Genomic DNA, 21,219 nt, shown 5'->3' on the forward strand with positions numbered 1-21,219 from the left:
TGTGACTTTTGATGGGAAAAAAAAAAATTACATCTTTATTTTGACTAACCTCTAACTGAAATTTTAAAATTCACTAATAAATATAAGCAACAAACTACAGTACCCTTAACAGCATCTTTAACTGTCAGCAGAAGAAATTATGACATTTTCATATCACATTACAACTGGTGATCTCTAAATAATGTTTATAATCATAAGTAGAAAATACTTTAAAATTACTATAGTTATTAGATCTGCCACTAGATTGTACAGATTGAAGTCTTTCTATCTGTAGAATATACTGTAGTGAAACTGGTTTCTTTTAAAATCCTATGTATTTTATTTTGTGAACTTATAAACATTATTCTGAGAAGGGGTCCACAGGCATCATCAGGAGGCGAAAGGGTGACCAAAACAAAATAAAACAAACAAACAAAAAAAAAAGATCCAAGAACTCTATTATTGTTCCTCACAGTCATTTTTTGTTCAAAATATCTCACAGGTCAATTCTGATAGAAGTAGCTATCTTTAACAATGAGAGGATCCAAATCAGTTCCAATTGATCAGTAATAAATAAAATCAGCTACACCCACCAAAAGAACACTGGGAAATGAGTGTGGACCTCAACATAGCGTTTATACTCTGTTATTGTTTGCTTCCATTTTTGTTTTTCTTCCCAGGTTATTTTTACCTTTCTAAATCTTATTTTTTTTTGTGTAGAAAGACACCTGTATAAATATGTATACCTATATTGTATTTAACATATACTTTAACATATTTAACATGTATGGGACTACCTGCCATCTAAGGGAGGGGATAGAGGGAAAAAATTGGAATAGAAGTTTTTGAAGGGTCAACTTTGAAATGCATATGTTTTGTCAATTAAAAGCTATACCAAAAAACATAAATAAATAAAGTTAAAAAATTATCTCATAGGAAATACTAAATATTTATAAAGATATCCACACAGTTACAAGATAGTACTAGCAACTTGGACAGAAAATTGCAATTACTTTCATTGTAAATGAGGCACTAATATAAACTGAAATAAACTAATTCACTTTTTCTCTTTTGTTTGGTTAAAGATGTCCATCAAAAGCAGCCATACCATCAGCTGTATCCATAAGGCTGGAACGATTAGACCCTTTATGCATGCCTTTTACTATCCCCGAGGGGGGCAGGTCAATATTTGCTGGGCGAATGGAGGAGGAAGATGAAGAAGAAGAGGTAGTTGTAGTGACATCAGGGGGAGCAGAGAAATTCTCTAGAGAAGGGAGAAAAAAAAATGTACAAAACAAAATACTGTCAATAAAAAACAGACTTAAATATTGTCACATCCAACCATCAGCTGACTCAGCTACTATACTTTTGCTCCCCAATCAGGAAGTAGGTGGCAGTTAAGAATATAGAAGATGGGACAACTAGATGGCTCAGTGAATAAAGTACCAGCCCTGGAGTCAGGAGGACCTGAATTCAAATCCAGCCTCAGACACTTAATACTTACTAGCTGTGTGACCCTGAGCAAGTCACTTAACTCCAATTTCCTCATCAAAAAAACCAAAACAAAATAAAACCCCAAACAAACAAAAAGTGTAGACAAACATACAGAATTGTGACAGTACTATGAAACTTCTACTATTCATTCATGTATGTTGGGAGAAAGACGGGATTAGAGTAGGTGATGCAAGAAATGAAATGAAAAGATTCTAGTAGTTCTAAGAGTGGATATTTGGAGACACTGCATCTTGATTGACCATAACCATGATGTAATTCTTTAAAAATTATAATACTGAGAGGAAAGTTTCACAAATTTTTAGTTCAGAACTCAAAGATTCACAAATATATAAGGAAACAGAAAAAGCACCAGCGTGACCAAAAAAAAAAAAAAAATTCAAAATACAATCAACAGCAGAAGAGGAAAGAGAAGTAATCATAGCCTAATGCTAACATGAATCATACATCAATTTGTATCAGACTAAGGAAAAAAAAGAAAAGAAAGAAACAAGATATATTTCATAGATGGATATATTTTACATACATACACACACACACACACACACACACACACACACACACACACACACACACAAAACATTAAAGCAGAGCCAAACAAAAACTTATTTTATATGGTAGCAATCAGCAGTACTTAGCAACTTACAAAGAATATTTAACCTAAATACTCCAATGTGTAGCAACATCATAGCAGCAAGAACAATGAAGGCCAATCCCATGGATAGGAATAAAGGCTTGCTTGCTATACTCCCAAAAAAGTTTTCTCATTTGATTTTTTGTTTGTTTAAAAAATTATAAACGATTAAAAGAATCTGGGCCACTAGAAACTTTCATAATCTTAAGTGAACCCGCCATATATATATATATATATATATATATATATATATATATATATATATATATATATATATATATATATATATATATATATATATATATATATATTAAGACAGGCATTGTCTCTCACAGCTTGAATGTTGCTATGGAAATAGCTATGGCTTCAGGTGAACAATAATATGGACCAATATCCCAGATGGTAGCCATTGTAACTGTTCTGTGAATACTTCCTCCCTTTCCTCATTAGTTGTAAACTTCTATCTGATTGTACATGTTTAGGTCATTTTGAAAAATCAAAGAATCAAACTTAAACAATAAACCGACCTCTGGATACAGAAAGTCAAAATTAACCAAAGAGAACATAATTGGTATCTAGGGGAGATTAATCTCCTACCTATTCGAGTACTGGCAAATACATCAGCTAGTGACACAGTGGTTCCTTTGACCTCTCCATGGGACAGTGTAGAAGATGCTGATGAAGAAGTAGATGATCCCTGAATTGAACGGTTGATCCAGGACTCAGCATTCTGTAAGCTCTGTTGCAAGGCAGCAGAGAGAGCAGCTTGTCGTCTCAGAGAACCCTCATCCTCAGAGGCAGAAGATGTGTCTGTATGAAGTAAATCAGAAAGAAGTTCTCCATCCTGCCTATAACACAGACCTCTTGGCCCTCTCTCACAGTTCAAATATTGGATTCTAAATGGGCAAAACACTCTTTGCCTTCTGAGAAGACTTGTAAATTCACTGTAATGTTAATAAAGATGCATAGAGCCAATGGGAACAAATGCGAAGTAAAATATCTCTGAAGCTAATTGTTATTGCTATTAGAAACAACAACAATAAACCAAGCCAACTAAACTATTTAATATTTGAATCTTCAGTTACCCTGATTCTAGTTTGGGGCTTGATACACAATGCTTGAAATCCTGAACTTTTTAAAATTTTCAAATATTTTAGTACTCATGAATTTCTCTCAATTTCTATATAGGAAAAACTTCCTATTCCACAGGAGAAGCAAGTTTGAAAATGGGTTATAAGGAGATCTTTCAATTTCCAATAAAAAGACATGAATAATGAATCCCCTGAGCAACTGTGGAAATGTAAAATTTAGTTTTTGGCTTAGACAGCTAGGTTTAACAGTGGCTGAAGTATTGGGAGGCAGGAAGGTCTGAGACGAAATTTGACCTCAAACACTAGCTATGTGACCCTGAGCAAAGTACTTAATCTCTATTGGCCTCTCCTTCCACAACTTTAAAATAGGGATAATAATACCTACCCATTTGCAGCCTTGTTGTGAAGATTAAATTTGATCACAGTGATTAGCAAACAGTAGGTGTTCTACAAATTCTCTTCCCTTCCATCTTTCCCAACAGCTTAGTTAATAAATCCACTAAGGAGATTCCTCAAAGAATTAAAACAAAAAGCACTTTGCTGAATATGCCCAAGGGACTGTGGTAGGAGGTAAAGATTCAAAGAAAAAACCTAAAACAAAAAACCCAAAAAGCCAAAAACCACTTCCTGCCTATAGTAGACTTAACATTTCATTAGGCTGGAGATATAAAATGCAAGACAAATAAATACAACTTATCTGAGGAAGGAGGAATGAACTAAAACTAAGGAGGTACAGAAATATACAAAAATTACTAAGTCTTTGCAAACTGATATTACAGATTTCTTTTCTTAAATCTGCTTTAGAGAATCCTGGAAAACTGAGGTGGGAAGAATAATAAAAACTCTCTGTGGTTTTAATATCAGGAGAAGAAACCAATCAATGAATACTTATTGAGTGCTTACCACAGCATTTAAGATACAAAAAGAGCAAAATGATGAGGTTTAGGTTTTGGGATTCTGAGAACCAAAATATGATGAGGTCTAGATTTAGGGTTGTCAGGGAACCAAAAGATAAGATTAGATTTAGGGAATCAAAATGAGATTAGGGTTTCTGGTGGTCAGGGAGTTAAATGATGAGGTCTAGTGGCAGGTTTGGGGTTCAAGGAACTAAATGGAGAGGTTAGGATTCGATGCATAGGTAGGGAGTTTTGGGAACCCCCTTCTGGCGGCACAGAGATTGTTTGTAAAGGAATTATGAACCCGAATTTATGAAGCTAGACAGAAAAAAGAGGTTTATTATTGGCAGAGAAATCCTGAGAAGCATAAAATCTCATTAGGAAAATAAGTAAGGGAGATAAAAAGAGGGTAGCACTGGAAGAATATATTATTCCAGCAGGCAGAGGTTTTCTTGGCATAGCATGGCATGGCATGGCATGTTAGAACTTCTGCAAAGAGAGAGTTTAAGATTGGCTCTTTTATAATAGGAACTTTGGCTATAAAGGAAGCCTGCTCTATAGGGGGCTGGGCTAGTGAGTGGAGTTCTAAGTTGGCTCTTTTTATCTACAAGCTAGATTTCAGCTTGAGCTGGAATTGAGAAAATCTTAGAATAGAATAGGGTTGGGATTCTCCAGCTTTGGACTGAACCCACCTAGATAATAGAATGAAGCTGTTTATCTTGTTTCCCTCGGGCAGGGTCCCACAGACATAGGATCCAAGGAGAATCTCTCCTTCAAGGAGTTTTAAAGAGTTTCTGGGTCCCTTCTTCAAAAAGATAGTTCTTACCCTCAAGGAGCTTACAATATAATAAGGGAAACAAAATATAAAAGAAGAAAACTATATATGGAATATATACACACATATACAAAGCAAGTTATATAGAGACAACAGAAAGAAAGCACTAGGATTAGTCTTTCTAACCACTATTTTAGGCTTTTTCTTCTGCTGATCAAATATAAGTTTAGTTCTGCAAGATGAAAGCAAATAGCAGACGGAAGTTAAAGAATGAGAATCTTATTTTGAATATATTGATTAAAGTAGAAAAAAAGGGCTAGTAATTAGAAATTAGCAGGAAAAAAAAGGAAAAGGTAGTAGTAGTCCACCTCTTGATCCTAAATCTTCAAGATTCTAAGTAACCAATCTAAAATCCTATTTGGAAACATTATATGAAAAGGTATGGAAGTATTATGATATCCTCTTTCCATTTTCTTGAAAACACACTTTCCCCTTGTTAGGCAATATTTTACAAAATAATATTAGAAATTCCAATAGAGCAGTAATGAACTGAACCAGCTACACCTAGCAAAAGAACTCTGGGAGATGACTATGACTACATAGAATTCCCAATCCCTCTATTTTTGTCCACCTGCATTTTTTATTTCCTTCACAGGCTAATTGTACACTATTTCAAAGTCCGATTCTTTTTGTACAGCAAAACAACTGTTTGGATATATATATATGCACATACATACATACATATATATATATATATGTATGTATATATACACACACATATTGTATTTAATTTATACTTTAATATATTTAACATGTATTGGTCAACCTGCCATCTGGGGGGGGAGGGGAAAAATTAGAACAAAAGATTTGGCAATTGTCAATGTTGTAAAATTACCCATGCATATATCTGGTAAATAAAAACTATAAATAATAATATTAGGAAACTAGGCTAAAGCCTTGACTGAATTAGGGCAATGATAAGTCAAAATAGCAGGTAGGTGGCACCAAAGTGCAAAGTTCAGGTGAGTCACATCTCCCTCATCTTCCTGAGTTTAAACCTGGCCTCAGATACTAACTCTGTGTAAGTCTGGTCAAGTCACTTAGCCCTGTTTGCCTCAGTTTCCTCATCTGTAAAAGTGAACTGAAGAAGGAAAGAGCAAACCACTCTAGCATATCTGCAATGAAAACCCCTAAAATTGGGTCACAAAGAGTCAGACACAACTAATAACAGTTGAACATTACATTACATCAAAGTAAAGGGGGGAAAAAAAAACTTTGAATAATTAAAATAATAGAAGCATCTTCACTCTTGACCAGGATTAAAAAAAAAAAGAAAAGAAAAGAAAAGAAATTCTTGGAGGCAGAGAATAAAAAAAGACTGAATAATTTAGAAAACTGCTTCTCCCAAGGTGTACTAAAAGCTAATGAACTACTATTCTGTATGATGAATGCTAGACTTTGTCCCTACCAGTTTTGACCTTGATCATATTTGTCTAACTCAAAAAAAAAAAAAAAAAACTTAGCTGCAGAAATTTTCGAAGCTAAGATGAATTTGGATTTTTCTTTTTAAGAACTCCTTAGAATTATTTAAATAGTAAAGTTGTCACTGGCAGATTTGTGCTTAAAATATAAATTACAGGGTTTTTTTTCTTATATAGATATGCATCACCTACTGTGAAAGACTTTCTTAATTTATATAATATAATAGATAGATAGATAGATAGATAGATAGATAGATAGATAGATAAAGAATTTTTTGGATTCTTATACAAAATTTTTTCAAGAGCAGAACTGCCTACTCTCCCTGAATCTAACCAGTAAGGAAAAAATACAAGTCTGCCATATACCCCAAGAACATTAATTTATTAATATACCCATCTGTACTTTTATTTAAACTGAAAAAAAAGTGAAAACATTAGTTGGATATTTGGAAGATAATTAAAGTAACTATCAATAACATGTTTAATTATAAATCTAGTAATTCTGGGAGAAATTCTGACAGAGAGGTATAAAATCTTGTTAAGGAAAGTCTTGTTGAGGAAGATAAAGAAAAGATAATGCTGAAAGAGAATATTATTTCAGTGGGCAGAGGTTGCTGCTATGCATGACATGGCATGTTAGGTCCTTTGCAAGGACTGAGCTTAAAATTGGCTCTTTTTATAATAGAAGCCTTAGCTAGAAGCTGGGGTTTGCTCTTGATGGGGGGCTGGGTGGGCTTGAGCTGAAATTGAATAGAATTGAACGAGTCATTCAAGAGGGTTGGAATTCTCCAGCTCTGGACTCAACTAGCCTTGCTTCCTTGGGGCGGGTCTCCCAAGGCAGGGTTCAAGGAGAATTTCTCCTTCAAGGAGCCTCTCAAGCGCTTTACCTCATGGCTGATCCCCAAGTCACAGAGAGAAAGCGTTTCAGGGCTATCAATTGGAGAATGGCTGAATAAATTGTGGTATATTAATATTATGGAATATTATTGTTCTGTAAGAAATAACCAGCGGGATGATTTCAGAAAGGCCTGGAGAAACTTACATGAACTGATGCTGAGTGAAATGAGTAGAACCAGGAGATCATTATATATATTTCAACAATAATACTATATGATGATCAATTCTGCTGAACATGGCCCTCTTCAACAATGCGATGAACCAAATCAGTTCCAATAGAGCAGTAATGAACTGAACCAGCTATACTTAGCAAAAGAACTCTGGGAGATGACTATGAGCCACTACATAGAATTCCCAATCCCACTATTTTTTTGTCTGCCTGTATTTTTTATTTCCTTCACAGGTTAATTGTACACTATTTCAAAGTCCAATTCTTTTTGTACAGCAAAATAACTGTATGGACATGTATACATATATTGTATTTAACATATATTTTAACATATTTAACATGGTTAACCTGCCATCTGGGGGAGGGTTTGGGGGAAGGAGGGGAAAAATTGGAACAAAAGGTTTTGCAATTGTCAATGCTGAAAAATTACCCATACATATATCTGATAAATAAAAAGCTATAATAAAGAAGAGTTTCAGGGGTCCCCTCATCATTTAGACCATATTGTTTATTTATTTAAATGCTTTTTCATCTTAACTTTAACACTGCTAAAGTTTTACCATCTGATGTGAATTAGAGGACCCAGTAAAACAATTGCTCAGCAAGCCTCAGAAGTGAATTTGAATGAATTATTGCACCAAGGCAAACTTTGAAGATAGGAGATTGGTTCTTGGGAGAGCAAAAACTTAATTCAAAAAATTCAGGCGTTAAAGTTGGCATATAGATTCAGAACACTTATTTTGTAACATATGATTAAGATAATCAGACTATGGCCAAAAATCCTGTACTACAATGTTTCCATTAAGTCCCAATTGATTAGAAGGGACTATATTATATGAAGGACTTTTAGAGGTTTTTTTGTTTGTATTTCAGAGAGGGGGAAAAAAAAAACAAAACAGCTGTAATAGTTTCTTAGGAAATTTCTTTGAAGCATTGAAAATCTTAGAGGGGCTCAAGTGTATTTAACTCAATTCAATAAACATTTAATAAGCATCTACTATAGGTAAAGCATTGGGGAAACAAAGCCAAGAACAGTTCCAGCCCTCAAGGAACTAAAAGTAAATAAATATAAGATAATATGAGAAAATTCTGACAACTAAGGGAATATCAACTAAAGAAATGATTTAGTGACACCTTAACTGAGCCTTGAAAAGACTTAAAAATCACATTTCATATGTTTATGTAAATAATTTCTGTGTTTTTAACTATTATCCAAAGAAAGGTTTCAATCTTTAGTTAACACAAACATTACATTGCTTTCCATGTTTATGCATCTGTGAATGTAATAAAGCTTTAAAAAAATAAAATGTAAATTCTGTAGTTCAGATTTTATGATATTTTACTCTAAACAGGTTAATCTTTGTGCTATCCACCAGTAACAAAAAAAAAAAAAAAAAAAAAAAAAAAAAGAATTTACTACTCTAAACAAGAATGGAAGAGAAAAAGTGCAAAATTTACTTATAGGCATGAATAAAATAAGCATTGGACAGATAGTTTTAAAAATTCCTTTCAGTTCTAAATCTATCATCTTAAATTATACCAAATGCTCAAAAAAATGACTAATGGATTAATGTTCAACATTAACCATACTGACTTGACTTGTTAATACACTTTTAATTCTATGAACTGGTAAGTTAAACCAAAAGGACAAAAATATTTATATAATGAATATTCAACATCTATCCTATCCTGCTTTAGTTCCCTTTTGGCCTTAGGCTAGGTATTGTTAAAATCTTGGTATAACAATAATCCTTTGCACTCATCCTCTAGATGACCTAAGCCATAGTAAAATCCCAGAATTGTTTCTGGTCATGAAGCCCTGTTATTAATCAAACTTGTCACATTGTTGCTGTTAACCCCTCATTGTCAGGGTTACAGCTCATCTCATAGCCATAGGTATAAGTACTGGAGATCTTCCCTACACAGCTATTTCCCTCACTTTGGAATTAAATTTCTCTTTGATTTTTGATCTTCCTTGTCTCTAGCCTAGTTTGTTCGGCTTCTGGGTACCTACAGGTGAGAGGCCAGTTTCATACAGTTATATGGTATCATGAAATACTACCTATACTATAAATATAATATATATATATATATATATGTATATGTATATACATATATAGATATAAAATAGAGATTCTTCTCTAAATTTTTGTTATTGTTAAGTCATTTGGTTTACCATTTCCTTCTTTGATTCATTTTATGAAGAACTGAGACTAACAAGATTAAATGACGTGCCCAATATCACAGTATCTGAGGCCACATGGAGATTAGTCTTTCTGATTCCAAGATTAGTAATCTATCCACTGTGCCATTCATCTGCCCTCTTCTCTTAAATAACATAACTATTCATCAAGGCAGAGATGGCATAATATATTGTCAACAGCAATTAATTTGTATTTATGCACACATCTGTAAAAAATGGCATTTTAAAAGTTCTATCATTCAAATTGTCTCCTGTTTATGCTATATGTGTATCCATGCCAATATGATCTGCAAAGCTAAAGTTAATGAACCATGACTATTCAATTTGCTTTGACTGACATCCAAAATTACACTATATATAAAATTGAACACTTTGGATAAAGAAAATTTCCTGAAGATGACAACAAACTACCTTATGAATAGAGAAGGAATAGATTATTACTGAACATTTCAACTTTGCTTACTTTTTCACTTCCAATTTTAAAAATTAAACTTCCCATCTGTCCATCTGAAAAAGCAACTATAGTTAACCTATGAAAATAGGACTTTTAAGCAAGGGCCTGAATGAGACAGAAAACTAAATTTAAGTTTCCCTCACAGGAATTTGGCTGCTTATTCTAAAAGTGAGTCAATATGAAAAGGCAGAATATATTTTTGGGAAAAAGTAATCTATTTGAAGAGCAGGAGATGCTACTTCTTTGGGGATTAGAATGCTATCATAATATAACATAGGACATTGCAGAAAACTAACAGAGAGAGGAAAAAAGCCTAAATTTCAAATGAAATTTCTGTCAATGCTAAGTCTTATGAATGAGCAATATTTTTACACCAAAAAACTCTTACAAGAGGAGCTAAAACAATTGCCTTATGATACTAATGTTATTTCAGTACACACACATAAAAAACCCTCAATTTGGCAACAATTCAAGTTTTCTAGAATTTGAACAAGACCAAAGACATAGAGAATTATGTAGCTTTCTACCAAATTGGATTATTTAAATGTTTCAATCAATGAAATATAAATTAACCTGCACATCAAATAAACCTTAAGGTAACTGTATTAGATTGAAATTTAAATTGACCTTTGGACAGAAGAAAAATGATCTTGTTTGTAAGTTATTTCCCATATATTTTAAAAGTATGAGCAGAATTAAGGTTATATAAAAAAAAAGACTTTTCCCCCATTTCTTCTCAGCATTTATTAAACATTTACTATGAGCAAGGCATTGTTCACAGCAGCAGCACTAAGTCTTAAAACAAAGAAAAGGCAAGAAAGGATCCCTGCTTTCAAGGAGCTCTCAATCTAATCTGGAAGACAACAGGCTATGTACAGCTATGTACAAGCAAGATAGATACAAGATAAATTGGAGATAATTAGCAGAAAGAAGGCTTAAGGGAGATCAGGAAAGGTTTTCTATAGAAAATAAAACTTTAGCTGGGACTTGAAGGGAGTCTGGGAAGTTAGGAGATGGAGATAAGAGAAGGAGTACATTAGGCATGGGAAAGCCAGTGAAAATGCTTGTAATTGGAAGATGATGCATTTTCTGTGAGGACCAACAAGGAGGTCAATGTTACAAAGTAAATAGATACAAAAACAAAGAAAGTTGTTCCCAAATCTATGCAGAAATGTTTCTTTCCCTTCAAAATATATACACAAGAATTCAGAGTAAGAAAAGAAATTAAGGTTAGGAAGCTGAATCATTTCTATCAGAGAGTGTTCTGTTCGTATTCACAAACAGAAAGATTTTTGAAGCGATTTGCCTATTAAATTTGTGTGAAACTATTCTACATTTAGCAATGTCACTGCAATTATACAATTACTTGAATGAATTGAATAGACTAAATAGGAGCAGTCACTGAAGACAAATTTTATTTGCTTCTAATAAGTGATTAAAGATAACAATCTTTTGGACTTAAACTCAGCACTCCAACAGGCAGCAAAGGATTTGCTTATTTGCAGGAGTTCTAAAGATACTTCAGCACTCTCACAAAGACTGCCTTAATCTGACAGTGAAGAAATGAGATCTAGGTTTACCTGCTTTTGTCTAGGGATGTCCCTGTATCTACATAACTTGATTTTGAGTTGTAAATAAATGTTTAGGAATCCTTTTGCTATGAGGGAGGAATGTGTTTTCCTGCCAATTTAGGAGATCTGGCTATATGTTCTTTCTAGTTACTTAAACACTAATTTAAATACATTAAAGTTATAACTTTCGAAGGCAGAGGAAAAATCTTGGAAATTATTTAGAAATCAAGGACCTTATGCTGAAACTAAATATCTACACTCTCATAAAACAACAGTTAGAATATGTTATTAAAGCAATTTAAAATTTATTATTCAATTGCTTCTATTACAAATAAAGATTTTTTTTTTATTTGTTTGTTTCTCCTGATTCTATATTCACTGAATTTCCTTACACATCTAACCCTATAACTATAAGCTTAGGCTATTTTCTCTGAAACCAGATTTCTTTAACTATGGGGAACTTTCTTTTTGAGACCAATGTCTCACACCCCCTACCCTGACCTTTAGATATAACTCAGCACAATCTTTGCCAAAGATGGATAACTACTCAAATGAAAAACCCTTTTGTTAATGGCAGTCTCAACCAGTACAAATAATATATGAAATTTATTCAAGATTTTCCCTGAGTAGGTGTTAGGATTACTAGGTGAGAACTCGGGTTGTCTGGACAGTGACAAGGTGAGAATTCACCTAGTAATCCTAACAAGTAGGTTTCATTGTAAGCACTATGACAGAAACAATGTATTTTACTGAAATAGTCTACCAGAGGTATCCTATATTAGCTTTTGCAGAAACACTTGAAGCCACAGAGCTATTTCTCTCTCAAACATAGTGACACCACAAATGTGAAGAAGAAAGAAAAACACACATAGTTAATGGTCTCATTGCATATACCAATATTCTAGCAAGTTACTAAATACTTAAAAGAAAATTGCACATATTGATTTATATCAATGCTAAGAAGCTAAACAATTAAACTATTATGAATATGAATTGATTACAACAAAGTTTCTACTAACAACAAAAAAACAAAAACAGGGTCAACAGTTTAGATTAAAATTAAACCAGATTTATTACCAATAATGTAAAATTCTAGGGATACAAGCACTTGACTTATATAAGAAAATTGAACAACCAAGTATGAACAAATTTAGTATGCATAATTGTGAGACTTTGGGATAGAATTGCTAATCTTGACTTCAGAAGGCTGCATTCAACAGAGACTGTGCAAAAGAAAAGGCTTTAAAAATTCTGGAAGAAATGCTTAATGCAATAGAAATAGCCAGGAATTATTATCTGCTGTATCTTGGAAGGGCTTAGTGCTTCTTCAACAATTAACCAATATTTTAAAATCTCTTATTTATATCAAATTAATAGGTTTATACGAAGCTACTAGATTCTGCTGCCCTTATAGACCCATTTAAAAAAAATACATTTTAAAATCTGCTGCCAGCTCAACTGGAGCCTTGCCAGATCACTCAATGTCAGGATAGGAAGAATCCATATTAGGCAACAAAATTAAACTTAAACCTCCTTGACATAACAATGTCAAGATGATAAAGCATCTGAGAAAGATGAATAATTATACATGTTGTATGTGTGTGTGTATATATATACATACATACGCACACACAGTTTTTGAAAGGCTGCATTTTAAATCTTTATTAAAATTTCAACGTATCCATAGGTTTTTTTTTTAAGGTCCTATGTCTTTAGTCTGTGCTTATAATTTGATTATGCTATATTTTATCTTTCATTGCTGACCAAAAAAATGCATTAAATAACTAGGATATAAAACTGAATAGAATGTTTCCATTACTTAGAGGACCCAAATTTGTTGACATTGGAGAAGTCACAATCCAAAGAATTACTGCTGCTGCAGAGAGCAGGATAGCTGCCATCTTAGCATGACAATGACAAGACAGTTTCTTTAAGATATACTAAAATAGTAACCTCCCCAAAACAAGTTGGGACTGGCACACATACCTGGAGGCGTGCAAGCATCTGCAGGAGACTGGACAAATGTGGATCGTCTTTTAGTTGGCATTGGCAGAGCCATTTTCTGTTCTTTATGCTTGGCTAATGCTGCTTGTACAGCTTCTGTATGAATATCTGAAAAATTAATGATATTTTACACTTTTTTACCTTTTTTGAGAAATATTTCAAAATGATAATTATGTAGAGAGAATATTTATAGAGTTCATTAAAGTTTACATAAGTCTTTCAACACAACAGCCTTATTTGGTAGGCACTGCCAAAGGACTAACACAGACCGAAAAAAAAAAAAAAAAAAAAAGATAACAAATCAACCAAGAAAAAAAAAGTAAGAAAAAGTATGTTTTGATCTGTATTTAGACTCTATCAGTTCTTTCTCTAAAGATGGATAGTATTTTTTCATGACAAGTCTTTCAGAACTGTCTTTTGGATCACTGCATATTACTGAACATAGCCAAGAACTTTTTTGTTACCATATACAATACTCTACTGGTTCTGCTCAATTCACTTTGCATCATCTTTCTAGATGTTTCTGAGAGCATCCTGTTCATCATTTCTTATAGCACAACAGTATTCCATCATAAATACCACAATTTATCCTGCTGTTTCCCAACTGATGGATGTCCCCTAACTTTCCAATTTTTGCCACAACTACAAGGAGCTCCTATAAATATTTTGGTAGACAAAAAATATTTGCATTTTGTTTTTTTAAATCTCTTTGGGATACAGAGTTAGTAACAATATTTCTCAGTCAAAGGGTATGCATGGTTCTATGGTCCTTTGGAAATGGTTCCAAATTGTTCTACATTGATTGAATTACTAGACAACTTCAATAATGATTCATTAATGTTTCAATTTTTCCATACCTCTTCCAATATTTGTCATTTTCCTTATTTGTCAAATGAGGTTGTCTAATAGGTGTGGAGTGGTACTTCAGAGTTATATTAATTTTCATTTTTCTAATCAATGATGATTTAGAGCATTTTTCCATATAGTTTTGATTATTTTATCTGAAAACTGCCTATTCATATCTTTGACCATCTCATTTGAAGAATGGTTCTTATTTCTATAAATATGACTTAGCTTTATATTTATATTCTATACATTAGTCTTCTATATGCTTGAGAAATGTCATCAGAGAAATTTGCCAAAAATTTTTTCACTCATGATTACTATATAATTTCCTTTTTCCTATTTCCCCCCTCTTTTTCCTTTCTCTCTGTCCACTCTCAAAAGTGTTTTGTTTTTAACTTTTACCTTCCCCAATCTGCCATCCTTTCTATCAGCACTGTTTTTCTCCTTTCTTCTCCTACTTTCCTCTATGGTAAGATAGATTTCTTTATCTAACTGAGGGTGTAATGTTTTATTCTCTCTTTGAACCAATTTCAATAAAAGTAAAGTTTACAAGTTCTCCCACTTGCATTCCTCTTTTTCCCTTCCATTGTAAATGTTCTTCATGCCTTTTTTGTCAGATAATTTATCCTGTTCTCTCATCCTCCTTCTCTCAATGCATTACTCTTTCTCATCCTTTAATTTTATTTTTTTAGATAACTATTCCATCATAATTAACTTATACCCATTATTTCAATATATGTATATACTTTTTTTTTTTTTTTTTTTTTAGGCTGGGGTTAAGTGACTTGCCCAGGATCACACAGCTAGGAAGTGTTAAGTGTCTTGAGACCACATTTGAACTCGGGTCCTCCTGAATTCAGGGCTGGTGCTCTATCCACTGTGCCACCTAGCTGCCCTATATGTATATACTTTTAACTGTTGTAATGAGAAAAGTTTTTAGGTGTTAGACATATTATTTTCCCATACAGTAATATAAACAGTTTAATCTTAGTGAATTTTTTTATTTTTCTTTCCTTTTTACCTTTTTATGATTTTCTTGATTCTTTTATTTGAAAGTCAAATTTTCTATTCAATTCTGGTCTTTTTATCACAAACACTCAAAAGTTCTCTTTCACTGAATTTCCAGTTTTTCCCCTGAAGGATTATATTCAATTATGCTGGGTGGGTGATTCTTGGTTGTAAGCCTAGCTCCTTTTGTCTCTAAAATATTAAAGTCCAAACTCTCTGATCCTTTAACGTAAAATTTTCGAAATTTTGTGTTGTCCTGACTATAGTTCCACACATTTGAATTGTTTCTTTTTTGGTTGTCTGCAATTATTTTCTTCTTGATTTGGGAACTTTGCAATTTAGCTATAAAATTCCTGGGAGTTCTCTCAGGAAGTGATTGGTAGATACTTTCAATTTCTATTTTATCTTCTGGTTTTAGAATATTGGAGCAGTTTTCCTTGATAATTTCTTGAAAGACGTCTTTTTGATTAGGGATTTTAGGTAGTTCACTAATCCTTAAATTATCTCTCCTTGATCTGTTTCTATCCATCCTATCCAGTCTATGTCTTTTCTCCACCATCCTGGCTGTGCTCTCCCTTTCCTCATCCTTTCATCTTCTGGCTGTGAGGCATGGCTTCCTCCTGAGGAGAGCTTCCCTGGCAACCCTTTACAGCATTACCTGTACTTTCACTCATTTCCCTTCTCAACTGTCTGACTGAGGTGAAGAAATTAAAATACTCCTTGATTCTCATTGCTACTTCCAGGCTATCGCTCTATGACCATCACTCAAAAATCTTTTTTTTTTTTTTAATGTTAAATATATGTTAAATATAATATATGTACACATATCCATATAGTTATTTTGCTGCACAAGAAGAATCGGACTTTGAAATAATGTATAATTAACCTGTGAAGGAAATAAAAAATGCAAACAGACAAAAACAGAGGGATTGGAAATGCTATGTAGTGGTTCACACTCATTTCCCAGAGTTTTTTTCACTGGGTATAGCTGGTTCTATTCATTATTGAACAAATGGAACTGATTTGGTTCATCTCATTGAAGAGAGCCATGTCCATCAGAATTGATCATCATATTGTACTGCTGTTGAAATATATAATGATCTCCTTGTCCTGCTCATTTCACTCATCAACATCAGTTTATGTAAGTTTCTCCAGGCCTTTCTGAATCATCCTGCTGGTCATTTTTTACAGAATAATAATATTCCATAACATTCATATACCACAATTTATTCAGTTAGTCTCCAATTGATGGCACATCTACTCAGTTTCCAGTTTTTGGCTACTACAAAGAGGGCTGCCACAAACATTATTGCACAAACAGGTCCCTTTCCCTTCTTTAAGATCTCTTTGGGATATAAGCCTAGTAGTAACACTTCTGGATCAAAGGGTATGCAGTTTAATAATTTTCACTCAAAAACCATTTGAGGCTTACTCAATTCTTATCTACAACCCAAATGAAAATTGTGATCATTGCTATCTACCAATCACTCTCAGGACATTTTCTCAGTGAGGTCAATACCTGACTCAAGTGTTATTCTCATCCTTATACAACCAACATACTGACACTCCCTCAAACACCTTTACATCCTACTTCCTCAGTTTATTCACTTCAAAGGACCTATTCCACTCCAGCTCAGCCACACCAAAATGGTCATATCCTTGGCTCTTGCCACAGTTCTATAACTTTTGGTCATCGGTATTTGTACAGTAATAAAGGAAATAGATAATGGGAGTGATCCAAGTCTAAATATTTGCAAGATAAGATTAGTGAAGCGGGAAGAGACTCAAATTGGGCAGAGTAGAACTTACTGATTCATAAAAGGATCAAGATGGGGAAAGGAAGAAAGTGTGGCCAGTATAGACTTGACTGGTCTGTGAAAAAACTCAGGAGTCAAAGCATTGAAGGGCATAGTGAGGGTGTAGAACAGAGTTTGGAGTTTCAAATCAGAGGAAGAAGTGAAATAACAACATGTTGTGATAAGAGAATTTTAGAGTTCATAATCATGAAAGTGGAACATTTGTAAGAATTGACCATCAATGTCTCCACTTTATTTTTTTCTTACTCTCTTCTTGATTCTACAGGCTGGCTTTCAACCTCATCATTTAAACTTTTTCTTCAAAGTTGCTAATGATCTCTACCTTGCTAAATCTACTGATCTTTTCTCAATTTTCATCTTTCTTGACTTCCTTTTAAGTCTCTGACAGCACTGATTACCCTCTTCTATTCTCTTATTTCTAGAGTTTTGTGACACTATTCTCCTTGGTTCTCCTACTCGTCTAATCTCTCCCCTTTACCCTCCCAGTCTCCTCTGCTGGATCTCCATCCAGGTCATACCCCACTAATTGTCCTGGCCTTTTTCCTTTTTTTGCACTAGGCTACTTTATTTAGTAATCTCATAAGCTCAAATTTCAATTTGATCCTGATTTTCAAACCTATCTCTGTTGACCTTTTGTCTTGCAATTTCAACTTCCTATCAGAAATCTCAGACTAGATTTCAGTAGTAACCTTAAAATCCAACATGTCTGAAACTGTTCATTCACTGTCTTTACCCTTCATCTTCTTCAGAAAGCCTTTTTCAATCTCTTAATTCCAGTGTCTTTCCTCTCCTGATCATCCCCGCCTCTGTCTCTGTCTGTCTCTTTCTCTATCTATATCTATATATATCTTTCCCCCCATCTTCTGCATTTAGCACAGTGTTTGACATTATAACAGACATTTAATAAATGTTTACTGATTGATTTATTGGCTGATGGTACCTACATTTGCACAAGTGCTCTTAGATTTGGTTTCTTGACTAAGGTCAGACATCTGTATATTATAGGTAGGACTGGAACACAGGGTTTCCAAGCTTGTATGCTCCATAATAGTATAATGAAAATTAGGAAAAATAGTCCTCCAACTCCTGTGTTTCTAATTTGGTTACATATATGTTAAAAAAAAAAAAAAACCCAAGGTGAATGAATTATTTTTCTAGTGGAAAGCATCCAGCTGTGTATAATATACTTCACCTCCCAGCTTCACCACTCTCTTTTCATTGTGTTATGTGGGTGGTTGAATGAGTGACCATGATTTAAGGAGCCAAGTTCAGTGGGTTCCTCAAAAGTTACAAATACACTGCTATGATTCCTGAGATCAAAAATTTGTTAATATGGAGGGAAAACAAAGATGGGCTGGGTATTTTAAACTTTCTGAAAACGAAGAATAGGAAGAGATAACATTATAGGGAAGAGGCAGAAAGAAGCAAAGAAAGCAATGTGATGTTGTTGAGAAGATTATGGTTCTAGTCCTACCTATGATATACAGATGTCTGATCTTAGTCAAGAAACCAAATCTAACAGCATCCCTAAGAATAATTTTCTAAGACAATGGTCCCCAATCTTTTGTGATCGTACACCCTAAGTGTACACCCTCTACATATACCTTATAAATTTCATATATGCAAGACTATAGTAGTAAATATTAAATAGAAATTTTAAAAGAGAGAGAAAGACAAAATAATATTTGACTCTGGAGTCAATAGTCAAAAGGCAGTCACAGGAATTTATTGAGTAAGAAAGTGAGATGGTAAGACTTGTGGTTTAGAAACACTACGTTGGCAGTTGGGTGAAGGATGGATTGGAGAAGGGTAAAACATGGCCTAGAATATCAATAAGGAGGCTATAAGTAAAAATAAGCCAGGTAGAACAGAGAATAGAGTGCTGAGCTTGGAATTGGAAGAGTTGAGTTTAAAAGTAGCTTATGTTCCCTTAGTTTCCTCATCTGGAAAATGGGGATAATAACAGCACCTACCTTTCAGGATTATATGAACATGAAATAAGATAGTGTTGTATACAATGCCTAACACACAGCAGGGACTACATCAATGATGACTATACAATGATAATAATTATTATTAAAAATAATAACAACCTGAACTCAGCTTGTGGCTATGCAGATAATGAGAAAAGGATTGATGCAAGAAGTAATTTAGAAGTAAAAGGAACAAACTTTATTAACTGTTCAACTTTGTAGGCTGAGGGAGAATGAAGGGTCAACAATGACTTGGACAGCTGGGTGATAGGAAGGATGGTGGTTTCTTTCACAGTTTAGGGAAAATTTGGAAAAGGTGTGGACTTGGAAGAAAATGCAATGTAAAGATAATTACAATGAAGACTCATATATATATTTTTTTTCTGTCACATCCAAAATTAAAAAGGAGGAGCTATCACTGCCCTCCAAGAGAAAAGAGATTTTTCCAATTATACCTGAATTCTAATGTAATGAATACTAGAGATATTCAGGTAGCAATTAGGATATATGTATTCTCAAATTCCATTGCCTGGTTCAGAATGAGGGAGGTTGGGAGTTTATACGGTACAGGGAAAAGCGAGAGTGGGGAATAACAAGGCTACTCAGTGATTGTTTTGTAGACAAACTTCATGATTGGTGATATTTGTGAAGGTGGGATTCAAGGTCTTGCCATTTTATGATTAGATAATCACATATACCTTAGAGTCAGATCACTGGCCTCACTTTGTAGACCATGATTCTACATTGCAAATGAGTGGCTGATATATATTATTTTAAGAATTTGCACAGATGATCTCATGGGTCTGGATGCGCAAAATGCATAATTATACATTGGTAAAGATGTGTAGGTTTTAGGGACCAAATTATTGAAAATTAGAAGCTGTTAGGTTATTTAGTCTATATTTATATCAGCAAGGACATTCAACCAATAATCGTGTTCATTCTTTACCTGATCGATATCTTTCATCTCTAGCTCCCCCGGATCGACCTCGGTGGTACTTGGAAGGAGTTGAGGTGGGTGCTGCAGATGGAGTGCTCTGGTTTTTGTGTTCCTTTTGAACTGTGGAATCAGTCCCTAAGGGGGAAAAAAGTGTGGAAGACGTTTCATATATAAACAAAAAACCCCCAAGTAATTATGGTCAAAAGATGTCACTGTACAGGAAAAAAAGGGGAAAAGAAAAACAATAAGAACAAAAAAGGAAAACCTTTTGATCAGCTATGCTATCCAAAAGATGTGACTTTTAAAATTAAAAAAATAATAATAAAATAGAGAATATTTCCTACTTCTGCCACAATAACCTGTTCCTTTGCTCATATTAGTTTAAAGTTTTAAACCTCTATTAATACATAGAAAATAAATGCCAAAATGCTATTATTGATAAAGTTTAAAAACTCCTCACTATATGAAAATGCAAATTACTTCGTTTCTGATTGTCTCTAGAATAGGACAAGTTTTTCTTCATTCAACAACTCCATTCAAACATATAAAAAGTGCTGATGATATTCCTTTATCCAAAAATCTACAAGTAAACATGGCCTTTTCCAGTTCAAGTATCTTTCCATCATTTCTGCAAGCCCTCCTCATCGCATTTCCCAATGCCTTAATCATCTTTCCATATCCTGCTCTGGGAACATAATTAAACCTTGGTTACTAGCAAGATTGTGACAATTTGCCATACTACTGGTATAAGCACAATTTTTGTTACAGACCAAAACTTGGGTCCTGTTATAGGCCAGAACTCTAAACTTGAATTCTTACAAGGTACTAAGTGGAACTGATGAGACAATCAAGCATGTTCTCTAAGTTCAGTATGAGTGATTTAATCTTAGAACAAATAATAGTTTTCTAGTGATATAATGATTGGTTTATACTCACTGTAGAGCATATAAGCTAGGAGCCTTAGCCAGG

The 21,219-nt window shown here is 33.7% G+C and overlaps 1 protein-coding gene across 1 annotated transcript in view; it reads right to left on the minus strand.

The window, feature by feature from the left end:
• The window catches only part of DIP2B (disco interacting protein 2 homolog B), a 192,624-nt gene that overhangs the window by 74,663 nt on the left and 96,742 nt on the right, over positions 1–21,219 (minus strand). Inside the window, exons 3-6 of the mRNA XM_074270405.1 lie at positions 20,260–20,385; positions 13,649–13,774; positions 2,723–2,935; positions 1,088–1,243 (exon numbers count right to left, since the gene is read on the minus strand). Coding sequence (XP_074126506.1) covers positions 1,088–1,243; positions 2,723–2,935; positions 13,649–13,774; positions 20,260–20,385 — 621 coding nt within the window. The remainder of the gene's footprint in view (positions 1–1,087; positions 1,244–2,722; positions 2,936–13,648; positions 13,775–20,259; positions 20,386–21,219) is intronic.

Source organism: Sminthopsis crassicaudata, chromosome 5, assembly GCF_048593235.1.
Source record: "Sminthopsis crassicaudata isolate SCR6 chromosome 5, ASM4859323v1, whole genome shotgun sequence".
Taxonomy (NCBI): domain Eukaryota; kingdom Metazoa; phylum Chordata; class Mammalia; order Dasyuromorphia; family Dasyuridae; genus Sminthopsis; species Sminthopsis crassicaudata.